General features: G+C 37.5%; 2 protein-coding genes across 3 annotated transcripts in view; one reads left to right on the forward strand and one right to left on the reverse strand.

Annotated features, from left to right (window-relative positions):
* LOC139588964 (transcriptional regulatory protein AlgP-like) overlaps window positions 1-21,554 on the forward strand; it is a 296,504-nt gene that overhangs the window by 107,898 nt on the left and 167,052 nt on the right. The gene's annotated exons all lie outside the window — the stretch shown is intronic.
* DAPK1 (death associated protein kinase 1) overlaps window positions 1-21,554 on the reverse strand; it is an 83,758-nt gene that overhangs the window by 2,499 nt on the left and 59,705 nt on the right. For both annotated transcript variants that reach the window (XM_071424822.1, XM_071424823.1), the window contains exons 15-25: window positions 20,525-20,623; window positions 18,945-19,142; window positions 17,760-17,957; window positions 14,751-14,849; window positions 11,862-11,939; window positions 9,848-10,070; window positions 7,358-7,546; window positions 5,438-5,635; window positions 3,051-3,189; window positions 1,620-1,740; window positions 451-639 (exon numbers count right to left, since the gene is read on the reverse strand). In XM_071424822.1, coding sequence (XP_071280923.1) covers window positions 451-639; window positions 1,620-1,740; window positions 3,051-3,189; window positions 5,438-5,635; window positions 7,358-7,546; window positions 9,848-10,070; window positions 11,862-11,939; window positions 14,751-14,849; window positions 17,760-17,957; window positions 18,945-19,142; window positions 20,525-20,623 — 1,731 coding nt within the window. The remainder of the gene's footprint in view (window positions 1-450; window positions 640-1,619; window positions 1,741-3,050; window positions 3,190-5,437; window positions 5,636-7,357; window positions 7,547-9,847; window positions 10,071-11,861; window positions 11,940-14,750; window positions 14,850-17,759; window positions 17,958-18,944; window positions 19,143-20,524; window positions 20,624-21,554) is intronic.

The following is a 21,554-nucleotide window of genomic DNA, read 5'->3' on the forward strand; positions in this document are numbered from 1 at the left end:
TGCTCACAGGAAGAAAAAACAACAGTGCATTTAAATATATGGCAAGTACTCAGAACAAAAAACAGATCTTGTTATTTTCCACTAGTAATGAGATGATTAGAGCCCAACAGCCCTGCAAGCTGTTTATGCAAAGGTGTTATCCTACTACTCAGTTTCTAGTGGACACAAATAGCAGTGAACACTTCATTGAGGGTGATAACATAGTGATCCTTTGTGGGTATTTTATATGATAACTATAACAATAAACTGTAATTCTTCCTGTCTCAAAGAGATTATGGTAACAAAATAGAACCACAAGACATAATGATAACAGAAAGCGTTCTCTACTTCTTATGATGTCTTAAGAGGAAGAGAAAAAAACAAACAACTTTAGACATTTGCTTAAACTCCTAAAGAAATATTCTACCAGAACAGTAAATAAAGAAATGGAATTTAGATAAAAATACTTACTTCTCCTATGCTATGCAACTGCTGTGCAATATGCCGTAGGTCATTTTCGCTGGCTAAGGGATTAAGATGTTCCTGTACATCATACACAAACTGCTGCAAGGACATCAGCTGGTTGGGCCCATTAATTTTTCTCCAGGAAGGCAGTGTGGAGATTATTTTTTCACATAGGTGAGTCATAGGTGGGCAAGTCTTAGAAAAGCACAGAAAACATCCACTTGAGAATAGGGGTGCTATTTTTTTTTATACTGAGGTCTAATGCATTTATAATGAATATTTAGACTTAAAGAGCTCTGTTTGTGCTGGACCCTTACTCTTTCACCTGGCATTAACTTGCCATAAGATCTATCTACCTTTTCTTAAAAAAACGAATTGCAGAAACTAGTTTTTCACTGAAATAAGGAAGTTTTCCAAATATCACCATGAGTTGCCATCATGCATCTGTAAGTTAATGCTTATTTCTGAAATGATGAGAATTTATTTAGAATCTGTACTCATCAATATCTTTAAAGGACCAATTTACTTCAAAAGGTGAGACACCAGGGTGCTAAATGAGAAGCAAAAATGGTATTTTGATGTATTGATTGCCTTAGTCTTCACTGATGCCTTCTTGCTATCCTCAAGCCACAGCCTCCACTTCTTATGCAGTAAAACCCTTATGCAGTCAAAAGTTAATACCTATTCAGTTTACATATCCATATTTGGAATTATCTTTCTAACAGTTGAGAAAACTGTTCTACTCTGGTGAGTTTTTAAGTGAAAAAACCTGTTTTCCAGAAATATATTTATAATAGATTTCTGTTTCTCTATAATACTTTGCTGAGTAAAAAAAAAAAAAAAACAAAAACAAAAAGGGGGGACCAATGCTGGAATCCAGTCACTGCCAATCAAAAACCAAAATTATGACTCTGAACTGATATCTCAAATTCTTTCCTTTCAACAGAGAGTATTTTGGTCATCTGCATTGAACAGCTACTATTTTCAAAATGCTGACTGAATCTTTGATGTCAAGGCTTTGTTTATCACAAGACCTGTCAAGCGTGCTGTTAGAACATTGGAACAACAGTGGTTTCTGAATGCTTCATTATTCTAGGTTTGAAATTTACAGTAGATCATTACACAAGACGCTCACATTGTGGCTCATCCAACCCAGACTATTAGACACTACTTACAGAAATTATCTGGCTTCTTATTTCTTGCAAGTGATTTCGGAGAAGCTTCATATCTTTAGACCCAGATGCTCCAGCATCCAGGACAAATAACTTTTCTGAAATTTGCAAATCATTTCCAAATCTAAAAAAAAAAAAAAATTATTATTAACTTAGCCCCAAATCCAGTTTATTTCTTAATACAATTGTACTTTGGTCTTAAATTATACTAGAGTTGGAATGATGAAGTTAAGTAATGATTATACTGAGATATTTTATAAGCACAGACACTATAGTTACTGTGTCATTTTCTTGAAAATAGGCAGAGGTATTGAGAGTAAACTGTTTTCTCTCAGGATTAAGAGTGAAAATGTGTAAGAAAATTGTAATTGCATCACATGAACTGTAATTACAAACCAAAACATTTTACTAGAGAAGAGACTACAGGAATTTATTTATTTTAAGGTCTTAATGTCTGTTGCTTGCTTTCTTCTCACTTTAAATCAGTAGTAGTCAGTTCAGTAGTCATTGATGTTGACTGCTCTCTTTCCACCTCCTTTTGAGTTTCCAACCACACAAGCCTGTTTGCCTAGCTCTGGAGAGATTTGCATTTAAAAGGACTCCAGCACCAAAGATGACACACAGGTTTTTTCTATTGGTTTATTTCAATTTATTAAAATACTGCCCCGCCCCCCCCCCCCAACTATTGGCTGGAATTCCTTCATCTGTTTCTTGTACAGCCCAGACAAGTGTCCATACTTGCAGGTACGGATGATTTCTCATACCCAGTGTTTCCTGCTTACATGCTCACTCCGAATATAAGGTATAGTTGCTTTAAACAATAGTATGTTTATGGAAAATTCCTCATTTCAATCTACCATTAGCATGTGCTCCAGACATTTGCTGAGGAATTCTAGAAGTTTCACTAACTTCTGTGTACTTCTTGGCTGACCTTGTCACCTGTGTGACTCCACAATGTCCAGCTTTTTGCAAAGTGTGGGGAGTAAGGCCTCATCTAAGTTTTTTTCATAAGTGTCCTAAATCAGTAAACAGGTAAGGGTGGTTCTCTGGTAAATTTTCCTCTTTTGCATCCAAAGTTTTTAGCTGCAAATGGCCTACTTTTCTGAGATCAGTGCAAAACCTGAGAACCAAGATGTTAGACAGAAAGTTGGAATGGGTCTTTCTATGTAGCCCAGTGTTTACAGGGTGACACTGCCTACACCACAATTAATTTTGACACCACTTGGCTCATTTTAGCTCACTCAGGGCAGCTTACTCACTGTAATATTAGTAAATGTTTCAATTTTAGCACAACATATGCTTCCTAAACATATTCAAAATATCATAATATCATATAAGCCATGTAAAAACCTTTTACCTATTCCAATGCATTTTAGTATTTTTCTTTCCAATTAGCATGTTTAAACACTATGTATAAGTATACTTTCCACTTACCTGTTCCTGATTTCTTTCAACAAAGAGATGTCTTTGTCATACCAGAACTCTCCCCCGACAGGCCGAGGCAGATTCACTATGTCAGCATGCGTGGCAACCAAAACAACACGCAGGGGACTTTTCAGCTTTCCACCAAATGCTAGAAGAGAAACAAGAGGACTCCCTCACTTACAAGGCATGCCTACGGAGATGGCTGATACTGACCCAGAAAAGCAGAAATACATTTTACATTCTTCATACCAACCACTTTTGTAGTTATTTACCAACTCTAAGCACAGCCATTAACAGTGTAACTGTTGATGCTCTGGCAATTATCTGCTTATAGGACTGTGTGCTATAAATTATCTGCTTATAGGACTGTATAAGGCCCAATTTTAATAGCTAGACAATTTGAATAACATCAGATACATTAATATTGTGTTACTTTATTGGTTTAACAAAAACAGTAATCAGAAGCACTAATGATATAGCTACTAACTACAAACTATGACAGCATGAGGGGAAAAAAATTAGAAATAGCAGCTTCATGAAAGGATTTTTGCATAATCTTTGCATAGTCCTTAATATTACAGGTGCAGAATAGAAGATTGTAAGAACACAAAATGTTTACAACATTCATATGTTGATATGAATGCTATTTTGCAGTACTTACACAAACAATGACCTCTCACTTAGGTGAGAGTTAAGTAGGAAAGCCTGGCAGAAGCCATGAAAAAGAATGAGAAAGAAAGATACAAATGGCATGAATGAAGCGACAGTACAGAACACAGAGTTTTCACTCTTTTCTCAAACTCGTATTCCAGAAAATAGAAGACATCATTAAACAATTTTTAAAAGAGACAGTACACCCTATCATCCTCTTTTAGCCTTAAAAAAGGTCACATGCTTACATCACTGCTCAGTTCTCATCAACTAAGAGCTACAAAATCTTGAATAAATCATAAAAAGCCCCATTTCCCCAAATCTCTGCATAACACTTCCAGGCAAGTATTTTGTAATTATCTTCTTTTTGTTTTTCTTTTTAATTGGCAGCTAAGGACTTAGACAAAATAACTGAAAAGTAATTCCAAGAGTTTTAACTTTTCTGCACACATCAGTTACTAGATATTACTTGAGAGATTTGTAACAATACAGAGATGGATGGGTACCCAGACTGAGCTGATCAGTATAAGCACAGATTTAAGTGAAGTACCTAAATAATGGTGATAATCAGATAAGCAAGAAGAAAAAACCAACTGAGACTGAGGAGCAGTGAAAAGCTTTCAGCAGTTGCAAATTAGCTGTATTTGCAGCTTTGTCACCCTTTTTGCAAATTTCTGAGCTTTAACTTTCACAGGTCATTTATTGTTGGTTAGATCCAAATGCTGATATTATTAGCACTGTGATTTTATCTAAAACAGAAAATAAAAAAATGCAGATGCCTGAACTGAAAACCAAGGGTTGGCCTTGGCTCGTCTGGCTGAGATAATGCATACAGAAAGAGAGAGAAAATAACTCGTTGCACAATGTTAAGTACTTAACGCATTTGTCTGGTGAATCCCTAGTGTTGCTAAAAATGTCCTTTAGTGCTGAGTTAGATCCACTGGCTGGAATAATCTTTCAGATGACAGAACCAAGACACGTGACAGAGGTTGCTTAGTCCAAGAGACTGTAACAGTCTGCAGACCAGTAATCAACTACAAATACAAACATGTTTAAATAAGTTACTGTATATACACCTGGACTACCAGACCTTTTGAGAAAAATATTATTTAAGTTAATTTAAGTTTGCCCACCAAGTAACTTGCAGTAAGCCTGAATATAAAACAAATAAAATTACTTAAAACCTGTGCAAAATTGGAGCATATGTGAAATTTACAAGAAATACTGATTTCTTTGCATCAGCACCAAAAAGTTACCATATTTGAAGTCCAAACAGAACTTTAGTTAAACACATGAAAGTTGCACATACTGAGGGATAACACTGTTCCATAATACTGTTCTGTCCTGTTGTCACTGACAAGACTAATTTATGCTGAAAATATTGTTTATTGGGGCTAGATATAAGAGGAATTTAAGCAAAGTGTCTAAACTTGGTTCTGAATGGTTCCAGCCCTCTGAAACACTATTGATGGCTTATGTGACATAAAACTTCATCTGCCATGTACAGATGTAAATCCCAGTGCCACAAGATATTGCACTGTACTTCATGACATTTTAAATTGAGCTAAGTGGTGTGTGAAATGCTTCTGGCTTCTTCCACGGACAAAATTCCCTTTTGCCAAGAAACCTAATATCAAGTTTGTTTGGATACATGGGGATGAAGACACCAAACACGGATGATGTACAGAGTTGCAGAGAAATACAAGAAGCTTGATATCTCTAATACTTCATTAACAAGAACATACCTATTGGCTCCTCAACTGGGACCAATGATTTCAGGAAATTGAGCCAAAAGGTCACTTGGTTTAACTGGATTTCATAAGGCTCCTCAAGGCTAAAAAGCACTATGTGAATAGCAGTGTGATCGTTAGCAGCAAAATAATCATAACAGCAGAAGTACACAGGATTCCCAGAGAATTCCCAGATGCTGAAATCCCCAACTCCTGAAAAACAGACAAACATGAAGAGCTCATCAGTAAGCATGAAATATCTTCTGGCCACAAAATACAAGCAAAACATTTAATCTGATTTAAACTGTCACAAACATAAACTGTATGCATGTGAGAAAGCAAGGCTGAAAATGCAATCATGGACAAAGGGAACAAGTTTCAGTCAGTTTTAGAGGCTTAGCAGTTGGGCCCTCAAAGTCTGTTCCTCTCTCACGCTCCTTCTCTAGGGCATTTAGCCTGATTTCATATGTAATTACCTGTGCTAAATGCATGCAGTCTTATGCAATTAAATTGAGTTTTGCCTTGAACAACAGCAGCAGATCTTGTAATTGTCTTGAAAACCAAGAATAATGTCTCCCATTCTTTTCCCTGTTCACTTCAAAACAGCTTAATATTTTTCTTGATTATTCTTCTTAACATGCCACCACTGATTTCAAAAACCACTGAAGAACATTCTAAAAAGAAGCTGCTTTGCTTTACAGAACTAGACTATTCACATTGTGCTGGTAAATCAGGGATGAAGAATCACCATGTTAAGGGTTCCAAGAGCTCCCTGCTTCTTTTTGCCATCTCTAGCTTTGAGTAAGAAAAGTGTTAGTATGTTGCACTTGCCAGATGCACCATCTGATTACGGTGATATCTGCCTCACCTGTACTGCTTCTAATTAAATACATGGTGATTAAGATGCACCTCAGACTTCTAGAAGGAGAGAAGTCAGAACACTCCAGCCTGTTGTTATGAGTACAGAACAGAGAAAGAAAACAAAGTCCTTCTGACAGTCCATGGCACAACTCAGTTTCCTTCCCAGAATTTGACTGGGCATCAAATTATACTGAAGGAAGAAATTAGCCTACACAAAGAACAAGTTTTAGCTACTTGGCAAAGTCTTCAGCATCTAGGATAAAAGTTTTGTCACTGAATTCATTATTATACACTGATAAGCAGGTTTCTGTTTCCAAGGTAAACTCTTGATTAATACTAACTCAGCTTCAAAATTGCAGCTGCTAAAGCATGCAAAACATTTTCCTTATGAAGAAGAGATCTGACCACCAATATAAATCACAATTAATATGGCTGGTGGAGACAATTTGTGTGGTCTCAGAGCCAAAAGCCATTTGTGTACTTACGACACCTTCTGTGATTGACCCCTCTTACTGCTAACTGGCTTCAAGTGCAGAGCAGTTAGTTTCCTTGCAAAAAAAGAAATTAAATCAGAAGCTCCACTCACAATGACTGATGAGCTCCAGGACTTACCAAAAATTCTCCAGTCCTGACACAAAGTGAGAACAGTATGTCCTTTGCATAGCTGGGAATATACTTAAATGGTGAGGACTAAATGGGACCAGGCTAAATCTGATAAAATCCTCAGATGACCTCTAGTATAGGTGAAGAAGCCTTCATACTAGTAGCCACATTGCTGACCTGCTCCTGTCATACCAAATCCCTCTTTTCTACTCTCCCACTCACTCACCTCAGAAATGTATTTCAATATTTCTATGTAATACTGTAAAGATCTGACATGAGTGATTGAAATGTATATTACAACAGCTACAGCACTTCAGGCAGATTTACTTTCTCAAATAAATTAAATCCCACCAGTGTTGGATTGTCAAACACAGTCACTAATATACAAAGCCATTTTTCTTTTAAAAAACAAGTTAAATGGCATTAACAGCCTTACAGCATTAAGGCATCCCAGCCCAGGGCTCTTCTTACCATGCAAGCAGGCATTCTGGATGTCAATGGCCTTGGTGGACTGGTCATCAGAAGAGAAGTGAGAGTGATGGGCAGGTGATACGAAAGTTTCTAATACCCCTTTGGTCAGGCCTGGCTCAAACATCATACTGCGGCTTCTCACACTGACATTTTCACAGCCAGGATAAAGATTCGTAATACTTACTGAAACTGGGTCAGGGAAAGGAAAATGAGATTACAAACCATGTGAAAATCACAACAAGATCACTTCAAAACAAGTATGCAAGCCATAAAAGCAGCTTAAAAAGCCCAAAGTGCTCTTCAAAGAAAGGAGATGTCTGTGAAGCTGTGGGTGTACACAACTACATTCTTATTCTGAATTATTAAAAGGAGAATATTAGAATGATCCTATAAAGCACTTATGTCCTATGTTCCGTGTTGCAAACTATGTCCTAAGTTCTATGTTGCAAAATATGCTGCCTTTTAAATTTTTTTATTTCATTTATTTTAGCTAAAGGCTACAGTTTCATTGCATGACTTATTATTGGCATGGAAATGTCACATATTCATATTATTGCTTCCTGTAAGTAATGATAAAAAATATCACGGTGTAACAAGTGTCACTGGGGTGGTGGAGGAGAAAAGCAGGCCCTTAACCAAAATGATTTTACTAATAAGCAAATTTTAAATTCCTTGTTTATTCAGCTTCCCAGAGTGCAAATGAGAAACAAAAGGGCTTTTTAACTGACATGCACCATCTAGTGGATAAAGATTTCTTTCCTCCACTAGTTGGCAATTTCTAATATTTGGGTTTTATAATAGAAAGAGGTTACCAGTTAGCTGTCAAACTACACTTCCATGTTTGATCTCCTAGGATAATATTTTAAATCTTTAGGCTGTTGTAAATAAATACTTAGTGAATTCACACACTTATTTTTACAGAATTTAAACAAACACATAAACAAACAAATCTTATATCACCAAGTATAGACCAAATTGTGCTGATTTAAATATTTATCTGATTATGTCACGCAGCGTAGAATATAATTTACATGCTATATAATGATTTACATCCCAAAAGAACGTATACTGAAAGAAGCAAAACCCAAACTTCCAAATACTAAAATAACTCCATAGTAGCTTTGTATGTATACAACAGCATGTCTTTCTGGCTTTATATCTAGGTAAGCTCTTTTGAAGGGCTTCAAATTCACCTTTATTTTTACATTGATTTGCCAGTGTGACTGGCAGTCTTTCTGATTTTATGATGGTGTGAGCAACATAAAACCTCTTCTTTGGTTCTGTTACCAACCAACACAAAAAAACCTTCCTGTACTGCCTCCAGGAACTGATATTCCTTGAGTAATTTATCACCCTTTGTATGACACAGTAAATTAAGATAAATAAATCAAGAACTTTTGATTGATTCATTTAATCAAGTTCTTTTTTCTGTTGTCACAGGTGTGAGGCCCTTGTGTTAAGTAATCATCAAATGCAGTAACAATCTCTGTGGCATGGGTCTTGCCTTGTTAAGCCACTTTGTGAATGCCCTATATCTTCCTCAGGTGAATAGAGAGAAAGTAGAGAGGAAAACTACTACTAGCAGTGTTCCAATATTACTTAAAAATCATGAACAAAATCCAAACCTGCAAGTATTATCCAAAGGGTTTTTTTTTTTAAAGGCAACCCTTGCCTCATCTAAAACTTACACGGTAAGACCACTTCTAAACATCAATTTAAACTTGAGCTCCTCAACATGCTTAGCTTGCTTGTGTAGGCTCCCAGTGTTAGAAAAGGGACCTGGACATGGTCTATCCACTGTCCCCCTGTGGGTTCTTCAAAAACTAGGCACAGGCTTAAGTGTAAACCTAGCTAGTTCCTCTACACCTTCTAGCTCTTCCCACTTTGCACAGGCCAGCTGGTGCTACATGAGCAATCTATTCCCTAATATTTGTAAACATTTACTTCAGTTTGGAAAACTTCCATTTCCAGCTTGTTTGAAGATGATTTTAGACACCACTAACTGGTAATCTAATTCAAACTTGTATCTTAGGGAAAAGCACTCCAAGGCATCAGAGGCAGTTCTGAAACCTGTTACTACTTAAAAATCACATAGAGATGCAGCAATTGTTCCAATTTTGCAGTGTTTATTGAAGTTCCTCCAGCAGAAAGGAAGCTAGTAGTGATGTTTGCAGCCTAGGACTTTTTGTGACAAATAAATAGCAGTGTTTACAAGTCCTGTCCTCTGCTGTACAAGTTCACTTATGCAGCATGTAAGAAAAAAAAAAACCCTTTAACTACTCATGTATCCTTCACACTTGCTGGTCCTCTTCCTCTTACTTTAGGTACAAACCTATGCACAGAGAAGTCAGTCCCTTCTCCCTTTTTGTTTGTTTCTTACATGATTAGGCTGTCCTGTCTTCTGCAGTGCAGCCAACAGCTTCTTCTTAGGAGCTTTCAGAATAAGAGGAAACTGTTTTCTCATACAGGCATTATGGCTCAAAACCATACCTGAAGGTTTGGAAGACAAAGGTGATGGGGGGAATCTGCTTGAGTTTGTGGAGGAGAGCCTAGGCCTACGTCTTCGGAAAAAGCTTCGTATCAGGCCACATTTGAGGGACTCCACCAGAGTGGTTTTCCCAGTGCCAGAATATCCAAACAACTTCAATTTGATCCGGGGTTGTGGATTCTGTGTGTGCCTCAGCTGCTGGATAAAAATCCCCCGGTAGGCATCCTAAAATTCAACACAAAGAAGAAATCAGAATGTGTGGCAGGGAACTTCTGCCTCCCAACAAACTCAGCATGGGGTTTAGATACACTTTCTTGCCAGACTGCTGTTCATCTGGTTCATCATGCAAGGTGTCAGCTACTGAACAGGCAGACAGGAGAGCTTAATGCTCACTCTCAAGAGCCGCCTTGACGTTTCATGAAAATCCCATGTCTTCAGGCTTCCAGTGAATGGAATTATTTTGATCTCCAATGGAGAGGGCAAAGGTGTCAAAACTAGTCTCTTTCAGTGCCCATTCTCCTAACCCACCAGTCTCAGAAGGTTAACCAATATATATGTTCTTATGGAATACACATGCAGCACGCAAGAATTTTGCTGTGACAGCTATCACCTGAACCATCCAACAACTCAATTTGCATTTCTTCTCTTCTTTTCTTTACATCAACTTTTTCAGTGCTTCTCATGTTTGGGTGAATTTCAAGGAAACAGGGAGGAAGCAGGAAAGTGTGAGGGCAAAGGAACTAGATTAATCTTTCCTTTCTTCATTCCCCCACTTGGAGCTGAGAGAGAGGCTCTGTTGTTCTGCATTTGCACCTAATTTAGATGTAGGATGAGCCCCCCGTAATGATGAGCATGCAGCAACTGAGCTGAGAAATTGGACAGAAACAGTAGTGCATGCAAGTTTGTTCCTTCCTCACCAGCACACATTTCTTTAGTAAGTTAGTAATTTTCCCCATATATAGAGACAGGCCTTCAGTGATGTTATGTTCCACAATCAAGAAGAGAGTTACAGTTGACTAATATTTCTTTCAAACGAGATCTAGCTGACCTTCTTCCTTTGTTCTAGATCAATTTGTATTATTTGCATATTTACATTATGAATAAATCATTAATTTATCTGCCTGCAAGCAGACACAAATAAGAGTTTGCTGTGGGGATGTAACAATGCAAAATGGAGCCTATTATGACAACTTTACCAAAGCTGTTGTTGCAAAGGAAGTCTGAACTTTGCACTTTCTTACATCTTCACATACATATAGTTTATATTCCTAGGAAGTACAGATTTGCTGGCAGGCCTAAAGGACATGATTCTACTTCTACCTTGGCAATACATTATGTGCACCATCTTCTATTAGCAATAGAAATGGTAATTTATTTCAGTTTCTCCAATCACAGACTCATCTTTGTAATTATAACAGGATTATTTTAATTGGCCTGGCTCTTGCCTGCAATCTCCAGGCAAGTAGGCTCTGGAACCTTCCCAGCATGAGTGATGCTGCCTATCTGACTAATCAATGTGTATCAGATGTGTCAGACATGCTGCCTTACAACAAGCCCAGATCATCTTTTTGTTCTAGTTAGCAAGATATTTGGATATTCAGAAACTGAAGAATTAAAAGATGACATTGAGAACTTATGCAACTCTTTCACATGGTATTGGTATTTTTGTAAGGGACACAAACCTCCCATTCTTCATAACCTTTATCTAAGTGAAATGGTGATGGCGAGGAGATAAGTCATGCTGGGGGATGTGATAATCTTAATAGCTTATTTTCTACTAAATACCTTAGATGCTTTGCCAGGCACTGTCAGACACTGATAGATATAAATCAGTGGTGCATACTTGCTCAGTCAGCTGCTTGAATATTTACATATTTGCTTTAATTGAGGGCATAATTTCAAATTAAAAATATAAAAGGGAAAAAGAAAAAAATACAGCATTGCAGCAAGGAATTTTGCAACAGCTTTTAGAACAGCTTTGATGAAAACCTGACTTAAAATTCATGTATTCCCAACCTTTTTAAGTCTTGCAAGCAGACTGGCTACGTGTTCATGCTGCTCTGCTCTGGCAAGATCTTCTGCTGTTTTCCCATCCTGTTAAAACACAAATTATTAGCAGCAGTTCCTCCTTCATTTTCTTTTACAAATGGGCATCTGGATGCTACTGTAACAAGATACTTTGAATTCAGAATCTGAGAGCAAAGTCAACACTCCTCCCCCTGAATTCCATCTCTCTTCTCAGCAATTAGAGAATGATAGTGATTTCTAGATATTGCCCACTGAATAGATTTAAAAGGTCACAAAGAAGGGACACATCAGCATATTGACTCACATGAATAGCAGGTGAATATTTGTTTACCAATGGATAAAGACTGACAGTGGCATATCAGCCACTGGAGGATTCCAGAAAGCAAGAAACTTGTAAGGGATGCAGTTTAAATTGCATCAGCAAGTCTAAAAGGAGAAGCAAAGCTGCCTTCAGTATTCTGGTCTTGCCATTTAGTTACCTATGTTTCACAGATCAGCAGTTTAATATTAAAAAGACTAAAAGAAAAATTGCCCACTACTTTGATTCTTACAGCTATTTTATGCTATTCTATTGTTTTAAGTTTTGGTAAGAGGTAATTTAGGGGTACTTTGCTTATTTCACTATCTCAGATAAGAGAATTAGAAAATACATCCACAAGTAAAATAGCAAGTTATTTTCCTATTCAAGCTTTCCTGAAAAGTACAGAGTTTCTACACAATGGTGTAGCAATAGGTAAGAAAAACTGACATATAAAAAGGGCTTCGTTACAGGACCCATGAAAGTGTATTTTGCGCCTACTAGTAAATTTCATTACAATTGCTGACTGGCTTCCTATATTGCAAAGCATGAACAAAAAATCAGACAGCCTGAAAGAGCTGATCCTGAGTTCAAATCACATTTGCAAGCATCTGTATCCAAAACTTTTAATCATTGACAATTTTGAAGTTGGTTTAGAAACTTCCATGAGGAGAATCCAACAACATGGTGCCAGTTAACATGTGAGCACAACAGATGTTTTGGGGCAATTTTCAAACATTTGAAATTGTTGTATACTCCAGGAGGGGGAGATTTTCTAAGGTCACTTAATACCATCCATGAAATCAAATAAAAAATAGACTAGTTCCAAAATGGGCTTTAACCCAGGAAGAAGGCAAGGAATTCATAATACAGCCCAGTTACTTAATGGTGTTGGAAAATTTAGCTCCTCAGGAACGGCATACTGAGAGAAAAAAAAAAGGCCATTAATTCTACTGCACTGGCTCAGAAAGAGCTGTTAATAAAATTTCCAGAACAGTTTAACAACCTTCTAGCAAACCAATGCAAAACTGAAATATTAAAATTACAACATGCAAGCTCCTTTAGTCGTCTCTTCCTTTTTCCTTCTCTCTGCCACCATGCTGCTGGAATAATGGATGGTTACATATATTCAGTGTACTGCTCCTGATAGATTTAGTATCAGCACTATTTATTTTGTTATGTCCTTCAAACTAACCTAAACTGAAGAGACAAAATGTACTTTTACCATGGAAGGACAGTGTCCACACAGGCGATTATACCAACACAGCTCTCATGACATAAATGAAGTGTGACAGTTCAAGAATTCCCCCATCACCCTTTAATTTTTGTCTCATCTCTACACTACGTAGTAGTGCAAATACATATACACAATGGGATGTAACAAAAAAACAACCAAAAAAGACGAAAACAGATGACAAAGGAAATCTGTAGAGCATCCTACCAAGTCCACTGCATGCACATTTCACTATTATTAACAGGGAACATGGCAATATAAAATCCAATAGTTATCAAAAAGTAATTATTATGTCCTAAACTTGGTTAAGCCACAATTCCAGGTTTATTGGCATTCTCCTCCTACATAAGATCTGTGCTTAAAAGAAAAAACTGCAGTGCTAAATCTAGAGGAAAAAACCACAAAAATTAGTATTTTCTACCAATTGGTATAGCAAATGATACAGAAGTTTTCTTTTTTTCCCCTCCATTTCAGCCATCTCAGGAAAAATTTGTTAGGAAAAGAACTCTGAAAAATGTGGACTCAACTAAAATCTAATGACAACATGTATTTTCATATGGAACAGTAGTTATTTCTAAGCAGAGTACACTGGTTACAGTGAGTAGCAATGTAAAATGATCCGCTGCATCTGAGTACAAAACATGATTAGTTTGTTCAAAACACACGTAGTGGTGTGCATGATGTCTATAATTTATCATGCATATGACAAAGGACACTTCATTCCTGCTGTGGATATGTCATTAGGAGGATGTTTCTCACCCTACTGAGAATGACAAATGCCCTCTGTGTTACTAATGGGAAGCAGTGGTGCTGGCTGATCTGACATGAATGATTTCGTTTACAAGGATACTCTCACACTAGTTCCCTCATCCATGCAACCACACATCTCCCACCATAAAACTAGAACTTTACAACCCCCTTAAAGCAAGAAAAATATTTAAGATACATACAATGCATTTGTATGTTTCTCAAATGTGAAATGGCATACATCTTAAGTGTACTCAAAACTTATAGAAAGTGACTCAAAATTTATAGAAAACACAATGATACAAGTAATTCTTAGATGAAGAAATTATTAGGGGAGGACAAAGTGGTAGCTGTACTGCACCATAATCTAGTTCAACTAATACAGTTTGGAACTGTACTGTTCCAAATTCAGTTGCAAGAAGGGAACAAGTAGACAAGAGATAGAACAATTCCCAAAGATAGAAGAAAACTCATGTTGAATAACATACAACAGGCCTTTTAAAAAAAATTTCAATGTCCTTTTCCTACACCTGTCTCTTTCATGAGTTCTCTTTCAACTGTCATGCATAAAAGAAGAACAGCATCTCTCAATACTTACAGAGGTTAATGCTTCTACATTGGCACCGGTCAGGCAAAGGAACCGGACAACATCAAGAATGCCATTGTTTGCTGCCAGGTGTAAAGGTGTTCTTCCATACTAATATGAGGAAAGAAGTGTCACTACATTAGTCAAAGAACTTCACTTCAAATTTTATGTGCAATAATCAGGCATATTATACAATTATACATACTGATACCCAGGACGGGTTTTGCAAAAACTGCAAGAAAAAGTACTTGTGATTGCAGCCTAAGCACAACTGCCAAAAGTGCAACTAAAAACAAAGGCTGGATGACTATTTAAAAAATGGGGAAACAGTTTTCTAGCTAAATCCCTCACAACTGTGGAGTAACCCTTTAGAGGTTTTTTTGGCTATATTTGATAATGTCTTTTAATTCCAGAAAATTTAATTGCCCTTTTACTTAATTAAATATGAGCCACTTAACACTAATTTCATAACCTTCAGAACTCTGGGTTCTACTTCAACCCAAGAGCTACTGAAGATTAAATATCTCCCCCTTTCACCCAAAGTAAAAGGAATGAATGAAAGAAGTCAGCATGAAATAATATATTTTTTTCAGTGAAGAGGGAAAGTGCTGTAAAGTATTGCTTATCCAATTTTTTCTTTTTTCCATGAATCTCTTCACTGTCAACAGGTCCTCATGACACCCACTTCTGGTTTTGCATGTTCAGAGCTACTTTTACAAAAACTACCATTTATTCTCTGCTGGTAGCCTACTATTACTTTGCATTTTTATGCTTTCAATACTGTTCTTCCTGTCTACAATCAGCAACAAACTCGTAACATTTACTGAAAGAAGTATTGGAGAGCAAAGCCAGCTTTCTGACAACTGCTATCTGAAAAGATGCTCAGGTTCCTCCAGACCCTACACCTCAACTCAAGTAGCATCCTTTTACAAACAGTGTGTCCTGTGAGATCATGGCAGTGATTGTCCCCGTGCTCGGCACTGGGCAGGCCACACCCCAAATCCTGTACCCAGTTTTTGCCTCCTCATGACAAGAAGGACATTGAGACCACTGGGCCATGGCTGGAAAAGGGGAATGAAGCTGGTGAAAGGTCTGGAGCACAAGTCCTGTGAGGAGCTGCTGATGTAGATGGCATTGTTTAGCCTTGAGAAAAGGATGCTCGAGGGAGGCCTTGTTGCTCTCTACAACAGCCTAAAAGCAGGGTGTAGTGAGGTGGGTGTTGGTTTTCTTGTGCTATGAAACAAGTGACAGGAGTACAGGAAATAGCCTCAAGTTGTGCCAGAGGATATTTAGATTGTCTATCAGGAAAAATTTCTTCACTATAAGGGTGGTCAAGCACCAGAATGGGCTGCTCAGGGAAGTGGTGGAGTCACCGTTCCCGGAGGTATTTAAGTAATATGGATGTGGGGACTTAGGGACGTAGTTTAGTGGTTGGGTTGGCAGTGCTGGGTTAATGGTTAGACTCTGATTTAACAGTTATTTTTCAGCCTAAATGCTTCTGTGATTCTGTGATTCTATGATTCATGTGATGGTCTACTGTACTGAATCTCTGAAAGAAACAAACAGTGCCTTCAATCAGTATTACATACATGTAGGACAAAGCCAAATGTTTGGACCAAGGACAGAAGTTCATTTTGTTAATGCCCTGTTAACACAGGGTTTGCTCCTGAAGAGGGGAAGTAGAAATTAATATTCTCTATTTAATAACACTCAAACTCCCCATTTCAAATAAAGGGCACTTTAAAAATCTGTCCAGAATACATTACTCTTAAAAGAATAACAGCAGAATAACTATAACCACAGCTTCTGTAGCCATGATCTCACAACCACTAAACATTTTTGGGCTAATTATTTTTTCCACAGTATGTCAGGGGTGATCCTAGCTCAGCACTCTCCATTAGCAAACAGGACAACAGCCTCGTGGTCCATTAACACAACTTCTCTAAAATGTGCTCTTATCTGTGAATCTGGATTTAATTGCCTAGTAAATCAGATTTGAGCTGAGAAGGGGAGCTCATTATTTTAACTTTTTTCATTAGACAGCTGATGAGTTTAATTGTTGAAACCAGAAGTGATCGCACGGACAATCCTCAAAAAACCCAATAATTTTCTTTGGCTTTTATCTGGTCAATACAATATAAGTGCTCTGGTAATAAATAGAAGTGTTAACTAGGAAAAAACACAAAGAAGCTACCTGAATCAAAGAAATTGCAGATAGCAACATTAAGATTCCTATAAGTAACTTTTAAACTTTGTAGCATGTATAAAATTTAAATAGGGCAGAGAAAGACATTCAGAGCTAAATATCAAGCTATAAGCATCACAGCCTGTCAGCAGAGTTCAGTGGCTGACTTTGACCTATTCAAACTATATAAAGAAAGTTTCCTGAAACAACTCACTTTTCCCTTAAAGACCTCCAGGATAAAAGACATAATATAAAACTGCAAAGCATTATGTTTAGTCATCCCATACACTGCAGCATGAGCACAACAGAAGCAACATAAAAGGCACTAGGGACTCGAAATTAAGGGACATGTAATGAAATATTCTTTCTGAAACCAACTACAGATTGTTTGCATTTTTAGCTGGCATTAATCTACCAATAACCATTGCAATCACCATTTTTAGAGTTACAATATTGTAGCAGAAAACATACCAGTCTTCAATTCTATGTATAATTCAGAGTTACATATGAAATCAAAGCCAGCTGCAATGCATTTTGTCTGTTCTTTTGCACTAGATGTAATCTGCATAACGCAAAGCTAAATGGCTAAGGAAGAAGGTTGGCAAAACAATAATAATTCACCTGGGTTTTTTCTTTATTGATGTTTAATGATCTCTTCAACTGAAATGGATTTTGGTAAATTTGTGAGGTGAGTCATTTAATACTTTGCATTTGGCCACTTTCAGAGACAGAAAAATCTAGGAAAAGACTTTTTCATATCAGAGAACTTGAAAAGGTCATCTAATTCAACAGGTGAGCTAATAAACAATGTAGTTCAGCATCCATATTCCATTTACCTTATTAGTGACATCCAAACTACAATTTGCTTCACAGAGTGCCGTCACAATAGGCACATTCCCATCTTTGCAGGCCACATGTAAGGGAGTGTTGCCATGTCTGTCTTGGAAATCTACAAAACATCCTTGACTAATGAGAGTTTTAACTACTTCTATTTGGCATCGTCTTACAGCAAGATGCAGGGCTATATGACCATCCTGAAATAAAGAGACAGCAAGTAAGTGAGATCTAATAATACTAAAAATCAAAACATTTAGTAAAGTTCACAACCATCTCAAGTAAAAGGGTGCATTTCCTTGCCTTAAGAATCACAGTGGTTTTTAATTTGAAGTTGGAGGCAGGGAGATGCACCATATCTGTCTGCATAAATAAGCCATGAGATGAAAGCAAATTTCTATTAGGCCACTGGTCTTTGCAGTGGAATGGATGAAATACAAATGCACATTTTCTTCTAACAGCTTTCCTTGGAGGGAGGAGAGTGATCAATAGTAACAACTAGCTGAATATTGTAAACTCCAGTGTTTACTAGAGAGAAATTAGTGATGCAAAAGTCATGCAATCTGCCTTCTGATCAGTAACTTTAAAGACAGAGCTTTCTCTATGTGGAACAACTTAAAGAGACCAGAAGAAACAATTTAATTATTTTAGAAGCTTCAGAAATTTTCTGCTGAACTTGCTTTAATAACTATTTAATTAACATTACTAATAAAGGTACTTAAAAGGCCAGCCATACCAAAAACACAAGCAAATAAATTCCAAATTTATTTATTTGGATTGCATCATGAAAGACAAAAATTGATTCTGAAACAAATACAGTCAAATTTTTAAATAGTTCTTATTGGAAATGGATATGATTTATCCAACCCATCGTAATCAAAGGCCAACAGCAAATCCATCTTTTTCTCTGAAGTTAACAGTTTGTTGCCAATTACAGAACCTAATGTTCCTGTAATTTTTCAAAGAGTGTTACTCATGAAGTGATAAATGATAAGGAGATGATATATCAGCAAAAACCCAACCATGGAATAATAATGATCAATGGACAACCCTAAAGACTACTTCAGCCATCAACAGGCCCTGTGTGAACTGCTATGAAAATTCACATAGTGGAAACAATGCTGACTTGCAGCACTCAAATGAAACAATTGAGAGACACAGCCCTGTGATCTCCAGACATAACTGACCTTGTCTGTTGCATGAAGGTCAGCCCTGTGTTCTGCCAAGCACTCCACAATATCATGGTAACCCCTAGCAGATGCTGTCAGGAGTGGGGTCTCCCCTTCTTTGTTTTTAATGTTCACATTGCACCCTGCTTCACAGAGTGCTTTGGCCACAGAGTAGTAGCCGTGCCAAGCAGCGCAGTGCAGTGGGGTTTCTTCTTCCTATCAACAGCGAAAATCAAAAAACAGTACTGAACCAAACTTCAGGAAGAACAACTGCCCAGCTTAAAAATACAAAAAGATGGTATGAAAAAGAAAAGACAGTCTACTAAGTAAGTCCTGTGAAAAGATATTGTAATTTCTAATGCTGACATTCTAAAACCAAGAATAACTTCAGCTGACATACAAATGATCATGGTACCTTGTCAGCAATACTAGTTTAAATCTATCCTTGCTCCTGAGGCTAACTATCTTGGTTCTCTCACTTGTAAACAGACCCTTGTTCACAAACAACTTCTACATCCTGTGTGCTGTGACTAATCCAGTGTCTACAACAGATTGATCAGAACGAAGATGCAAATCCCACAAGACCCGCAGTCTGAGGCAGGTCACTCTGCTTACCATGTTGAGAAAGCACATCCCAATGTTCTAGGAGTGAAGATACTTAAAAACCCAAGTCCTTTAGAGAACACATCACAACATGCCTTTGAAACTGTCTGCATTTGGAGTCCAGTTCTGACAGAAGTACTAATTTGCTTTTTGCTTGAACCCAGGAAACTTCAAAACATTCAACTTCAATTCATTGTACGTCAGAGCAGTTACATGGAACACCATTAAAAACCTCAAATGTTTGACAAAAATATACTGAAAGCAGCCTACTGAAAAAGCACGGAGAATTAAAATCCACTAAAAGCTCTATCAAATTCTAAGAAATGGGTTAGCCTTTCTGTACCTGGCAAATATCAAAAAAGAGACAATTGAGGATGATAATAGCAGAGGACTTGGACTGTATTCAAGGTTTCTGTAAAAATCTGAGTGTGAAGAAACAGACAAAGACCATTTTCTGTCCTCCCTCAGCCTAGGGCTCCTTAAACAATGAAAAGGAAGTCCTAGAGGATGCAGCACTTGGGGAGGCTTGTGGAATTCACACACACAGAGTCAAATCTGGGTCAAATGGATTTTCTTTTTCTGTTATGCCTTTTCTCCCTTGTTTTCTTGCAAGAGTTCAGACCTCTAAAGAGACCCTCCTCTCATTTTCAAAAATGAGTCCTTGACACTGTAGAAAAATCCTATGACTGCTAAAACCAAGCAGAATTCAAGGCAAAAATTAATAAAAATCTTTAGCTGAACTCAAAGAGTACACACCACCCACACCTTCACAGAGTTGTTTCTCTGTGAAGCTTTCATTTTTGAGAGAACCTGTTTTAATGCACTTGTTGGTTCTCTCATTTTTCACATAATCTTTATCTATTTATTAAGAGCTACCAAAACCTCCATAATTCGGGTTTGCAAACATGCCAGAGGCTAAACACGAGACTTGAAATTTGACCACTTATATAAAGCCTTATTTGTTGAAAAAAATGTAGACAGTGTTCATGACTCACCTTGTCTTGAAAGTTTGGATTGGATCCAATGCTACAGAGAAACTGAACCACATCCACATGCCCATACCGAGCTGCCACATGGAGTGCGGTTTCCCCGGACTGCAATTACAGGAGAACATGGCAGTGTAATTCCCTGTGTCACACCATGATTCACACTGCCTGCACACCCTGTGCAGCCTGAATGCCCTGAATCCTGCACGGGATACTCCTCCCTCTCCCTTGCCCAGCCACACAGCTCCAGCAGCAGAGCTTACTAGCTGGTTGTATGTGACAGAAGACACAGCACCACCTGGCAGGAATGTTATTTCTTCAAGGCTTTCTTTTCCCAGAACTTATTTTTCCACTTTATTTGTTCCAGATCACAGACACAATGGGATTTCTGAGCAATATGAGGAGGAAGCTGTGTGTGCAATTGTGTTGAAACAGATGTCCCATTTCTATTCATAATATTTCCATATGCTCCCCCCTCCCCTGTTTATCCAAGGTAAGGAGCTGGCCTAACACATTTGTATACCCTGGTGCATTTTGGTCATTATGTCTAACTATTTGCATCACTTTCTTTTATGAAATTATATAAAACAGAAACTGTATTTTTATTAAGAGAGTAACCTCTTTCGTAGTAGCCTTATCAGGAGCCATACAACAATTTTCCTAATGTACCTTCCCTTGCATTAGTTCCCTCAACAAAGTAAACTGTGTTTCACGAGTATAATTTCTTCTGTACTGGAGCTCTGGCTAATATAAAGTCATTGCTATGGTATAAAAATTTAACAGCAACTAGTTTCTAGGGCATATGTTGCTCAAAAAACACTGCCAAAGACAAGGTAAGTGCTCATCAGCTATAAATTGTTAGGCTTCCTCATACTCAACTTAATAACAGTCAAATTTACTTGTCAGACAAAAGTGATTTTCAATCAAAAGGAATGAAAAACCAAATCACGATTTCACTCTGAGTTCCAATGAGAAATCAAGTCTTCAAGTGAAAATTAATTTAGGTTTGTACTTCCCCACCTACCCACCATGTAGTCAC

This window comes from Agelaius tricolor, unplaced genomic scaffold, assembly GCF_023055355.1.
Source record: "Agelaius tricolor isolate 1412-34295 unplaced genomic scaffold, bAgeTri1.0.p SCAF_4, whole genome shotgun sequence".
In the NCBI taxonomy this organism is placed as follows: Eukaryota; Metazoa; Chordata; class Aves; order Passeriformes; family Icteridae; genus Agelaius; species Agelaius tricolor.